Source organism: Mus pahari, chromosome 1, assembly GCF_900095145.1.
Source record: "Mus pahari chromosome 1, PAHARI_EIJ_v1.1, whole genome shotgun sequence".
NCBI classification, from domain to species: Eukaryota; Metazoa; Chordata; class Mammalia; order Rodentia; family Muridae; genus Mus; species Mus pahari.
The window spans coordinates 136,404,968-136,418,392 of record NC_034590.1 but is presented as its reverse complement, the minus strand read 5'-3'; the positions used below and the strand labels follow the sequence as shown (position 1 = coordinate 136,418,392).

The 13,425-nt window shown below is 43.4% G+C and overlaps 1 protein-coding gene across 1 annotated transcript in view; it reads left to right on the top strand.

The window, feature by feature from the left end:
- Pgm5 (phosphoglucomutase 5) overlaps positions 1 to 13,425 on the top strand; it is a 172,499-nt gene that overhangs the window by 139,777 nt on the left and 19,297 nt on the right. The window contains exon 10 of the mRNA XM_021199023.2: positions 7,554 to 7,688. Within this exon, the coding sequence (XP_021054682.1) occupies positions 7,554 to 7,688 (135 nt within the window). The remainder of the gene's footprint in view (positions 1 to 7,553; positions 7,689 to 13,425) is intronic.

Sequence of the window (13,425 nt, the reverse complement as noted above, 5' to 3'; positions counted from 1 at the left end):
CCCTGCTCTGTGGGCTTTGCGTTCTCTTCTACAAAATATGGTTCAGATGTTACATGGCAATGTTTTTTTACCTGGAAGCTTTCCAGATAAATGGCCAGGATTTCCTGTGGGAGATACTATCCACATTAGGCTTGGGGCATCTTCCAAGGTTGTCCTGACTCCACATTCACATGCCTCATGTGGCAGACTGACTGTACATGTGATGCTGTACCAGATTTCAGGGCCATATGCTGTTTCCCTCTGGAATTCATCCTACATCAGCATTGTAAGTCAAATGCTGCCAATAGCTGTTGGTAACACACAGTTCCCCCCTCCTGCCTGGCTGCAACATCTCCTATAGACTCCAAGCTAACATCTGGCAGCTCTGCATGGATTTAGCAACTAGCACATCTCTCTGCCTTGATTTACATGCAGGTTAAAAAAAAAAAGCCAATCAACAACCCCTCCAACACTCATTTATCAAACACTTATCAGAAACTTACTTTACATAAGGCTGTAAGCCAGCTTTGAGGACCTTACAAATCAGGACAAAATGGTCAGACATTTTGCATGAGAAGTGATCCAGGAACATGGGTTCTTTTGTATGGGGTGGCATCAGATCATTTGCTTGGAGTCAAAAGACCTAGAGGCTCTTATTGCGTTAGCAGAGAAAGTGGCCAGGACCACATCTGAGGGTTTTTAGGTCTCTGAGTTACTAATGACTATTAACAAAGGAACATTTTATTGCTGAAGAAGTCATTTTGGGGACGGACATGTGGAAGGTAATTGGCAGAAGACTGACAAGATCAACAGTGATTCCAGAGGGCAGGCAATACTCAATCCCTAGGACCCACGTGGTAGACGAAGAGAACCAACTGCCAAAAGTTGTCCTCTGACCTCCACACACGCACTGTGGCACTTGTATACATACCCCCACCGCCACAAACCAACATACAACAATAATAAAAATAATAAAAATAAACAGGTGTGTACCATCATAAGATACTAGCATTAAGAATATGGTTATTTGGTAATCATATTCAGAATCATTCAATTCTTTCATAGGAAGAATCATAAGACTTTTATGATGATTGATACTCCCCAAAGCACTTTTCACACACATTTTCTGATGTGATGCTCCCAATTATCCTACAGGCAAGGCTGTATTATTTTTTTATCCAACTTAGGAAACGAAGTCTTAGAGGGCTTACATGACTTATTCAAGACCACCAGCTAGTAAGTGGCCAAGCCAGAATTCTAGCCTGGGTGTATCTGGTTGCTCTTTCTGAACCACATCGGAACTGCCTGCACACAGTCATCAAAGAGGGATAAATCTGAGAGAGAAAAACATGGTACTTGGTGTCTGGATGCTGAGTGGGTATTTGCATAGAGATTGCTGCATGCAGTAGGTGATATTGCAACAGACCTAGATTGGGCCAAACCCTGCTCTCAACATTGAGGTGCGAGCTGCAGGCAAATTGGAGGCAGTGACTTTTATACGACCCTGCCTCATAACTTACCTTACCCGCCAAAGTAGACAGGTGCCCTCCCCTATGTTTGCTTGTTTGTTTGTTTGTTATGGCTGTGTCGTTCTGATAGTCTAGCTACTATAGCTGCTGTGGCTACAGAGGAATTCTTCATGGTTGTTCTGAGAATTCCTTAGACTATTGTTCTAAAAATTTAAAACTGACATTTAAGCTCAGGCCAGGCATCTGTGGGATGAGGCAGAGGACTCACTGAGAAGACACCATTGCAGTGGTCCTGACTGACTACAACATCCAGCTTACCCAGAAGAGCCACTAAATCCCAGTGCCCAAGGGATTCCCCATACAAATTAAATCAACATGCTAAATAACACTATTGTTATTAAATAACACTATCGTTTTGTAAGGACAAAATCCTCTCCCGCTAATTCCAGTATGCAGCAAAGTGCACAGTCTTCTCACAATTTTCAGAAAGTCACACTGACTTAACTTTAATGCCTTACACAAACTTGCTTTGTTTTAGGACATTGTAGAAAGGACAGATGGGCTGGTAAATATCAGATCTGCCTTGTTTGTTGTGTGCTGGTGGTTGCTATCTATAACTATTGTCTTCTACATCTACCTGTTCGGGTGGAACCCTTAGCTCCCCATTCACCACAAAGAACTTTCAGTGACTGCCTGGTGATTTCTGTGGCATTGTCACTCTGGGTATTGAACACATAATGAGTGACATTAGTTATCAAGTTTCTATGGAGGGTCTATTCTGTTCCTGGCATTGTCCTGACTCTGTAGCTAAAATAGAGGTGAACAAAGTGTGTGTGTGTCTCCCTCCCAGACCTAATGAATGACAAATCCCAGTAGGTCAAACACTTTTGTGTCCAGTTGCCATGGGAACTTGTTTTTATCCATTTGCTCTGGGCCTTGTCTGTTCAAGAGGATTTATGGCAACAGAAACACACAATGAAGCTGTTAGGATATAAATAAGAAACAGAGATCAAGACTGGGGAGTGTATAAATCAGAGCGCCAAGGACAGAAGAAGAAAAACTCATAGTTTCACAAGCCATGGAGAGCCACTGGGAGCCAGCTTCCAGTTTAGTGTTAAGGGTCCTGGCAGCCATATTGAGCAGGGAAATATGGTTAGTCACAGAGTGTTTACTGTCAGAAAGCTAAAGACAACCAGTTCCTTGGGGGGAGGAAAGGCTTTCAAAACACTTGGCTTCTGAGAGAAAAATCTAACATCTAGCTTCATACCGTCCTTAATGATATTCCTACAGGACTGTGAAAGCGGACAGTTATAAGACAGTATGGTGTCGCAGCCTGCACCAAGAGTGAGAATGGCAAACTAAAGTTCCATTCATCCAAGGTACTTAACAGCCGGAGTAGGTGGTCAGATTTGGGATATGGTCCAGATGTATCCACAGCTGGAACACCTGGGAGATAGAGGGTCCAACCCCTGATGATTTTCTTCATCGTCGTCATTTCTCTCTGCTGAAATTTTGATAGGGAAGCTGGCTACATTTTTTTGTTTTCTACTATAAGGTTGAAGGGTAAATATTTCAGGCTGTGTGCATGATGTAATTGTTTATACCCGAGGCCAGCAGACGCTTTTTGTAGAGAACTATATAATAAATATTTTAGGCCTTATGCACTAAATGATCTCTGCCACAATTATTCATCTCTAAAACTATAATGTAGAAATAACCATAGACAATTTCTAACTGAATGGGAATGGCTGTGTCCTGATAAAACTTTATTTAAAAGTGGGGGGTGGGGTGGGAAGAGCTGACCAATTTTAACCTACAAGCAGTTTTTCCCAATATCTGAAACAACATAAGGAGAACAACAACAAAGAAAAAACCCAAAGGGGAAGCATATTATTGTTATTCTTTTGGTGAAATAAAGGAACACTAAGAAACTAGGAAAGTCATGTTGAGTAGTGACTTTGGCTTTACTGTTTTACCATGGCTCAGGTTTGGACTGTAAATTCATTGTGCTGATTGAAAGAAACGTGCAGATCTCAAGATAATCCAACCCAACCATTTATACATAGAAATGGTACTCCCATGGGGTCTTAACTCTGTTTCTTGTCCCTAAGACCAATCAATACCTGAGAAGAAGCAACTTGAGGGAGTTTGATTTTGGATCACGGTGGCTGGAGAGAGATTCCATCATGGCGGGGAAAGCATGGCAGCAGGCATGCAAGGCTACTGCTGGGGAATGCTGGTGCCCTGATGCTTTCTCCCTTTTCCTATCTTAACTGCTTGGGATCAAAACCCGTAGGATGGTGCCACCCACAGGTAGAGTGGGTCTTTCCTCCTTGGAGAATCATCTCTGGAAACACTCTCGCAGCTCACAGATGCACTCAGAAGTGTGTCTCTTAGGTAATTCTAAGTAAGTCAACAGTGGCCATTAGCTTTACACTTGGGTATGGCATTGCAGTGTAGAAGTAGGATGGCTCTGAAAAGCCTTGTGTTCCATGTGGAAAATAGAATCGCGATGGTGCTTGCCTGTACTGGCTTCTTAAACAACACTGATTCTCAATCGAGCTCTTATGGTTGGTGTGCTAGGAAAGAGAGATGGTGTAAACTATTCCCAGAAGGTGGATGTATGTCATTCACTCCATTGTCACCTTTTCAAGGTCAAAATCTCTTCCTTCCTACTGATTTCTAATGGTTTTCTATGTGTGTGACATGCAGTATAACCAGAGGGAGAGTGTGGCTTTATTATTAAAGGCTTATTTATGAACTTATTACAAATTGATGATTCAATATGACCTGAAATCTTTATACACCTCCTAACTGGCCTAAACAAACCCAGGAGGTTCATTGTGTGAGGGTAGCTGTCTCAAAGACTTGAGTCTAGAAAGGCCTGGAAAAGGGTAACCCAGAGTTATTTGACACTTGTGAAGAAAGGTGTGTCAAATATTCTCAGGCTTAGAATTGCTTTTAGTCAACTTATAGACAAGCCATACCTAGTCCTGGAAGCTGTGAGTTATGTACTGGTGTGCTCACCCCATATTGTGTCAATAAGAATGTAGGCTTAAATATCAGTGACCATTTTGAAGGCATCTCTTAAAACATCATAGTGAGCATAGCTGTGGGACTTTCAGGGGTCTGTGATTAGTTTGAACACCATTTTGCCGCAGATGTTTTCTGGATAATAGGAAATTCTTTCTTTTGCTCCATTTGGGATTCACTGACTGCTCTGCTCTCTGGTGGCAAAAGCTAAGAAACAGTTTTTGATGATTGAAATAGATGACTCCAGGATTATGAAGGACATGAATTGTGTCTTTACCGTCATATTCCTAGAACATAGTCTAGCACTTACTCCACAGGAACACTTATGGATGTTAATCCAATAAATAAAAACTAGTACTTGGTTGCCTGATTCCCATTGATTTGTGTTGAACATTTCTAAAAGAGACAAAAGCTTTGTGTTTGGGGTTTGAGGCAAAAATCTTAAAAGGTAGAAAATCTTGCAGATGAGATCAGATGCCCTCCTGGATCAGATGTGGTCATATCTGGGATGGGGAAAGAAACTGGCAGTTAGATATACACAACAGGAATGGTGTGGTTTTAGTAATGGTCAGATCATAAGTAGCAGGACCGGAGGCCAGGGACATTTTAATGATAATTTACTCACGGGAAATGTCTGACATCGAGGTCACCTTAGACATCTACTTTTTAAATAAGCAGCAGCGACCTCTCCTAGACAACACAGTAAGAGCTGACCCTGGTGGAGCTAACCTGGGTGAGCCAAGGGCATGAAAGCTGGAGAGCTGACTTTGTCCCCTGTTGCCTGTAGCATTGGGTGAGTTAGCCAGGACTGGGCTGGATAATTCATCCTGGTGATGAGGATATAGGAGAGCTTGCAGACTGACTAACTCAGCTAGGCCCAGGTCCAGGGCTTGAGTTGGCCCACTACAACATCTACCCCACCTATGATCTTCTGGAGTACACATGAAACTCAAGAAGAAGGAAGACCAAAGTGTGGATACTGCTCTCCTTCTTAGAAGGGAGAACAAAATACCCATGGAAGGAGTTACAGAGACAAAGTGTGGAGCAGAGACTGAAGGAATGACCATCCAGAGACTGACCCACCTGGGGATCCATCCCATATACATACAATCACCAAACCCAGACACTATTGTGGATACCAACAAGAGCCTGCTGATAGGAACCTGATATAACTGTCTCCTGAGAGGCTCTACCAGTGCCTGACAAATACAGAAGTAGATGCTTACAGCCATCCATTGGACTGAGCACAGGATCCCCAGTGAAGGAGCTAGAGAAAGGACCCAAGGAGCTGAAGGGGTTTGCAACCCCATAGGAGGAACATCAATATGAACCAACCAGTACCCCCGGAGCTCCCAGGGACTAAAGAGCAACCAAAGAGCACACATGGTGGGACTCATGGTTTCAGCTGCATGTGTAGTAGAGGATGGCCTGGTCGGACATTAATGGGAGGAGAGGCCCTTGGTCCTGTGAAGTTGCTAAGCCCCAGTGTAGGGGAATGCCAGGGCCAGGAAGTGGAAGTGGGTGGGTTGGGGAGCAGGGGAAGGGGGAGACAATAGGGGGGTTTCAGAGGGGAATCCAGGAAAGGGGATAACGTTTGAAATGTAAATGAAGAAAATATCTAATTTAAAAAAAAAAAAAAAAAAAAAAGGTCTGGTCCTATAGATCCAAAGTTGCAGTACCTCCATAACACAGGGTAACAACAGGATATCTGAAAGGAGTCCCCATGAGGATCTAGTATTGAAACCAGAGGCCTCAAACCAGACCAGTGCAAATGCCAATTGCAATGGACATTTGCACGCAAAGAAGCATGGATCAAAGGATAGACCAGACCGGGTGACACACTGACACACTACAACTTCCACGACAAGATGTTTTAAAATTGTATCTTATTTCCTTTTGGGGACAAGGCTGCAAGGGTGGAGGGCGGCTACAAAGGGACTGGGAGATGAGTGGGATTGGGGTGCATGATGGGAAATTCACAAAGAATCAATAAAAAGGTTTTTAAAAAGATGTTGCAACTGGCAGACGCGCTGTTTCTCTTCTTCCTTCCTCTGGTCACGCCACGTGCTTTACCGACCAGACTTACTTTATCAGCTGACTTAGACTCTGATCGGATGTCAGAATATGATCTTATGATATAAAAGTATGGTCACATTTTAACTATCCCTGTCACTAACGAGAAAAAAAAATACATAGAATAGGGATGTGATGTTCTAGGATAAAAAAATTTAATGTTGAACAGTGCTTACTGCGCCTGGCTATAGCTCTGTATTGTTCCCACTCTGGGAACAGCACTTCTAGATAGCAAAGAAATGGTCATCTGAGAGGATGAGGTTGTTCTCAGCAATACTCACAGCCTGTGAGGGATGAGGTCTTGAGTTAGAACCCACTGCAGGGGTCTATCAGTACAAGAATGGGGAAGGGATAAAGCTAAGCCAAAGAGTATACAGAGATAACCTTAACCTTAAAATGAGATATTTCTACTCAGCATGTTGGTGTGCACATGGAATACCAACTCTTGTAAACTAGGGACGGGGTCTTGGGGACAGGGTCAGCTTGGATGACATAGCAAGACTCAGTCTAAAAAGGGGGGGTGGGCAGCACCCTTTTTTTGTAATTTTTGCAGAATTTTTGCACTAAATTTATTGCAAAATTTGTTATTGCTATAGATAATTTGCATAATGCCTAGTGCATCCAGATGTCTAAGGCTTACACCCTGGCTTTGGAAACATTTATTAAATAGTATCCTATCCCTGTTATCGCTACTATTTTTTTTTCAAGACTTGTATCACTAGACCAAGAAAAGCATATGTACATAGTTTGACTCTTCAACATCTGCCAACGTTAACCACAAAACAACAGACATAAAAGCAAGAAACAAATGGATAACCTCAAGTAGCTTTGGGTCTACCACAGCGCTATGCTTGGGTGAGCATCCAGAGCCAACTGTAACCAGGCATGACCCTGTTAGGCTTCAGCGTATAGAACTATTCTGATTTCTGCAGCATGTATTAGATACCATTACCTCTGTAGTCACTTGTTAACAGCCATTTGGGATGTTCTTGGTCTCAGGGCCTGAGGATCATTTTCTCGGATGCATCCCGGCTAATATTCCGGCTCAGTTCCTCCAGCGGTGTGCGGGCCACCATCAGACTGTATGCAGAGAGCTACGAGAGGGATCCCAGCGGTCACGACCAGGAACCACAGGTACAGGATCAGAGCTGTGCTCTTGGCGGGTGCGTCTTCCCCTTCAGAGTGTGCCCCACGGGCCTTTAATGAAAAGGCATTGATTACTTTAACGGGAAGCAAGTTGTGTGTGACCCCCAAACAAATTTAATGCATTCATTGAAGTGTTTGAAGCAGAACTTTTCTGTAGATCTATGACAATTTCAGGACAGGATTTCCCAAATAACTTGTCTTTCTTCAGTGTCCTGCAGCTTAAACTGGGTGCTGATAAGAAAAGGTGCATTGTATGCCTAAGAAAAGTTGAAGTCAAATTTGTTTTGCTCTTGGTTATACACAGATAAATTATCAATCTTTGGGTGTTAGGACAACCCTGGATTGGACCATGGCACTGAGGTATCCATATAAACACCATTCTGGGCTTCCTCTCTCAAATGGAGGAAGCACTTAGCCATAGACCACTGTACTTCTGCATTTCCTAATACTGCAGACAGACTGACCAGACAGAAAGAACCTGCTCTGCCTTTGAGTGCATCGTGATGCACTACCAGACGCTCCTGTCTCCTGGGTCTGTCTTTGGATCTGGTTTGCAGATGCTCCCCTGGGCTAAAGCATTAGCCATCCTTCCATTTGGAAAAGTGGAAGGGCAGAAATTCAGGCTATTTCTCACTGTACAGTTATTCAGAATTTCCCGCTATAATCCGTCACCATGGGGCAACCCCTTTTTCTATTGGAAGTTCAGTTTATGCAAGCTATCTTGCTTTGGAGAATCTCCAAGAACTTGGTCATCACCATGTTGTGGATTCTTCTACCTGCTCCCAAAACCTCAAAGATCTGTAGGAGCAAAATCATCCCAGATGGGGAAGTAGAGGCCCGGGAGGCATTCTCAGGATGGTGGGGGCGTAAATAGACAGAGCCCATGGCCAGCATTTAATCTAGCCCTCCCTCTCAAGATTATGAGGTTTCCATGCCAGGGGTAGGCCATGTGCTGCCAAAAATAATTTGTCAGTGAGCACATTTCAACCAAGATAGTACCAAGCCATGCAAGAATTAGATGGAGTCTTACATTCTCTTTCCGAATAAAACTGTCTGCTACACCTCACATTGAGACCAGAGAAGAAAAGCAGGAGCTGTGCGCTGGGTGAGGGATGGTTTTCCTGGCCTCTGCACCTCTGAGTCATTCTGACTCGAGGCTGTATTTTTCTTAGCATCCCCACCCCCACCCCCCATTTGCACAGGATGAGTACTTAAGACACTTGCTTATTTTTTTCCTTTCCTCCCATGCTAGGCTCCTTCCAGGGCATTAGGCCTTCTATACACAAATAAGTCTCCCAAGTCTATACACAATGCCATAAAGAGCAAACGGCTGCATTTTTGACAAAGGTTTTTCTTGAAGCCAAAAATCCTCCAGAGGCCTGCTTTCAGATGGCTGTGTGGGTAAGCAAAACATAAACAGTACTTGTTTTAGTCCCCATCACTGCGTATCTTCCACCCTGTTGGTATACAAATGTGCCTCTCTGAGTGGCCAAGGAAGCCCTTCCAATACAAGCAAGAGTCTTTCCCCAGCACCCAAGTAGACGGGCTGAGTACATTTATTTTAGCACATGATCTAGCTAAAAGTTCTGTATTAAAATAGAATTCCTGATTAAAATAGCACATATCATTGACTCACTGACTGAAGCCCTATTGCATAATACATTGGGATCATGATATAACAGTCAAAATTTAAAAAGCATTCTAACCTCATAAGGGAAGAGGGGGTAGAGTAAAGGGGAAGGAGGAGGGGGAAGAGGGGAGGGGACAGAAGAAAAGGGGAAGAGAGAGAGAAGTCAGGCACAGTGGCTTACCCACATTAATGACTGCTTAGATCCATCTAGGCCCTTCCATCGGAAGTTTTAAGGTTTCTGGGAAATGTTGCTTCCTGGCACAAACTTCTCTTTCCTTCTAAGAATTCCAAGGGGGAGAGACTTTGGTTAACCATTAACAGAGATTAAGATAGGACACAGTGAAGCTGCTGGATCACTCCTGACGGGTGGCACAAGAACTGGTCTGTTCATCCTTAGAGTCTACTTCTTCAGTTTTGTCACCTGGATTGCAAAGAACACATCCCTGTGTGAGCATGCACGCGCACGCGCACACACACACACACACACACACACACACACACACACACACACACGCCTGTCAAAATGCTTTCCAGTCTATAGTTCTGTTAAGTAACTGTGTACATTTAACCCACTTTGCACATGAACTGCTTCTTTCTCAGACAGTCAAAGAACAAGAACCAGGCAGCTTTAAACACTCAAGACTTGTTACCTCGAGGGGGAAGGGTTCAAATTAGCCTAGTGATTTAACTAGGAAACCCAGTGATGTCATCAGTAGGCCCGCTACTCCCTGCCCCTACAGCTGGAGTTTCTGCTGTGTCCTTTTGTAGAGGTGATGGTGCTGTTTGTTTTAAGTTGATGTCAAGTCATCACTGTACCTACAGCAAACTATTTACAACTAGTTTATCCATACTTAGCTATGATTGGTGGTGAGGGAAGGAAGGACCTGAGGGAGGCCCTGGGAGGGAAGGTGATTTGTTCAGCTTTGGTCTTTGCTATATTTGGAAGGTCCCGCCAAGGGCGGATGCAAAAATATCACATCATTTTCAAACACAGTTACTTTAATTTTACTGGCAATCAGGCCCCTAATGAGCTCTCAGACCAGCTGGTGGAAACTTGTAAAAAAAAGCTTGGGCTGGAATGGTTTAAATTCACAGGTAACTAGAAACAGTACGGCTGTTTCCATATCCCTTCCTTCTCACCTCTCGTCAGGATTGCCGAACATTCCATTCTGTTCGCTTTCTCCCTTGTCCACAGGAGCCCATGGGTGGAGTAGCTAATGCACAAAAGACAGCCAAAGGGAAAAGGAAGGCTGTTTTAAAAGGACTAGGTTAATCAGAGAATGAAGGTCAGCTTGGGACTAATCAAGAAGTAGCCACACCCCAGCCCACACCAGTCTTGGGAAGGAGGCAGTACTCTTGAACCTTCCTTGAATCTGATGACTGCATGTATTTCTGATAAGCCGCATCCAGTAGAAGAGTACCTAAAGCACCATGAGGCTTTGTTTGTTTTGTTTTCTTTAATTCATGTGTCAAACCTAAGCCCGCCTACCATTTTGCTCTAACAGGCCTTATAATAATTTATGGTTCAGAAATAGACATTGCAGAGCCATGTGTTTGTGTAGGAGTGAGTGTCCAGGCCAGGGCACTTTTGAGAGTGAAGGCATCTGCTAATACTTAGGTTGAGATTGGCCATTGTCAACTGACCATGTGGTTACTCAAGCTACTTACGTCCATCCTGTTGTAGAACCTCATGTCTTCTTAGGTTGGGGCTTCTGAGTACGTGGTAAGGAGAGAAGAGTTAGATCAGAGAAGTTCAGCCCAGACTCTCATCAGAACCATTTGGAAAGATCTATTAAAAACATCAGCAGACCCACATTTAGAGATTCCGTTTTCAGAGTTGCGAATTGAGACTTATCAAGATGCATCTAACATTAGTTTTTAAATGTATCAGTTATGATGTGCCAGGCTCTAGTCTAGATACTTAAATATGCTGCTTCTGTCATGCGTCATTTCACTGCCCCCTGGTGGTGGGACTACTGTTACTCCCACTGGTTGAAAATAAGACCACTACCACAATTTTGTGCCAAATTTGAAGCAAGCTTTAATTGAATGCTGGCCAGGATGATGGACGCTGGTCAGGTCTACTCTTGGGTTCCCAGGAAATGGCATGCATCACATTTTGCAGGGGTTCTGAAAGGCAACCTTCTAAGGTCACTGTATTTTCCATCAGGTCCAGTCAGAGGCAAGCTTACAGCCTACATGTGATAAGGCACAACTGGTGGGCTTGGTTCAATAAACTAGCTTGGGAGAGTGAAAACATGTGGCTGGTTATTTCCCAAAAACTATAGCTCCCAGCGTTCCAGCAAGCTCTTATCCTTGGACAAGTGGGCCTACAGGTTAATGTTACAATTATCATCCAGTTTTCCAAAAGTGGAAACCCTGGCAGGGAGTTGTTCTGATCCATGGACCATTTCAGGATTGGTTTTGTTTTAAGAAAGACTTCTGGTCAGATGAACGGTTACGTCCAAAGGGGTGAGGATTTCTAATCCAAGCTTGAGTTGAATGCAATGTCTGGATGTTTAGTTCAATTTTATTAAGAGGATTGCCTTCAAAGGCTGGGGGATGACTAAGCAGCTAGGATGTTCTCTTTCTACATTCATAATTGTTTGAGCCTCTATCATCAACTGGGTCCCAAGAACTCAGTAAAATTCAATTCAGTTCAGTCTCACCTGACCTCCAGAAAGGGCTCCAGTGGACTGTACCCAGTATGTTCCAGAAAGTACAGCTCAGGGATGGCTAAAGAAGAACTGTGCAGAGCCAGCCAGGTATCGGGGTGGGGGTGGGGAGGGAGCTCCCTCTGATAATGGGTTCTCCCAACCCGCTTCAGGGGCGTTATGGAGGCTTCCTTACTCAAATTCGATTGATAAAGCCAATGCCCTCGATTGCCGAGCTCACCCTAGGGGTCAGGGAGTCACAAGTTCAAACTGTCTAACCAAATGGGTGTGTCCTTGTCAGACAGCTCCCAGCCTGAAGACACTGTGTGAGTACGAAGTTGCCTGTGGGTGGAGCATAGTCAGTCCAAATGCTCATCACCCAGGAAATCCCAATAGTGTTAGATCTACGCCAGGAACACAAGCACATATGGCCTCTTACCATTTCAGACATAGAAATCTGGGCAAATGACAAGTTTTCTGCAAGTAGCCTTTTACAACATTATTGAAAGAATAATATTCTAAATGCATGCTGGTTATGTTTTATAACTCATAAATAGCCTGGAATTATTAGTTGAAAACTTGAAGACTAGAATTAGAAATTGAGATATTTATGATGTAAGATTGGAAACATGACAGACTTCAAAGAGACACAATAGGCTTTACTTAACTGGTCCATTTTCAGGATGTGATAAAAACATGTGTGGATGTGAATGTGTATATGTGTGTATTTGTATGTCTGAGAGAATGAGAACACAGTTTTAGAGTCATACGATAAACATATAATAAAATACAATTTTGCTATTTAGAAAAAGACCTCATAGGATGTTTTAACAGCCACATGTTTGAAGAAATCTACGAAGAAAGACTTCATTTTCCCTTTCTCTTTAGAATTTAGTATGCGTGGCTGTAATTCGGCCCAGAGCAGGAGGTGGAATTGATAGAGAGAGAGTTTAGAGAAGAAACACATGGCGAAAGAGTTGGGCTATAAACTCTATGGCCAAGTTAAGAAACTGCCTCATTTCCTTGGAACAGACAGATGACCCAAACATCTTTAGAAATTTAAAAATAATATGAGGTGGCGACAGATGACCAGCTGTTCACCAGGGCTAATGAATATGAAATTTGAGGAAATAAACTCAAGCTGAAGGGGAAGAGGTTCAGATTGCTGTCTGGACCATTTCTCAACAGTGACTTTTCCACCAGCACAGCGAGGATAGCCAGTTTGAGCTTTTCTGGAAGCCTCTATAATTCAAATAAGAATTTTAATATATGGGCAAAGATGCAGAGATCAGATAAAATAATGTCTCAAAGCATTTTCACCCTTAAAAATGCCAATTTTGGAGGGAGGGGAAGAGGGAAAGGGAGGAGAGAAGGGGAGAGAGAGAGAGAGAGAGAGAGAGAGAGAGAGAGAGAGAGAGAGAGAGAGAATATATCATGTTCA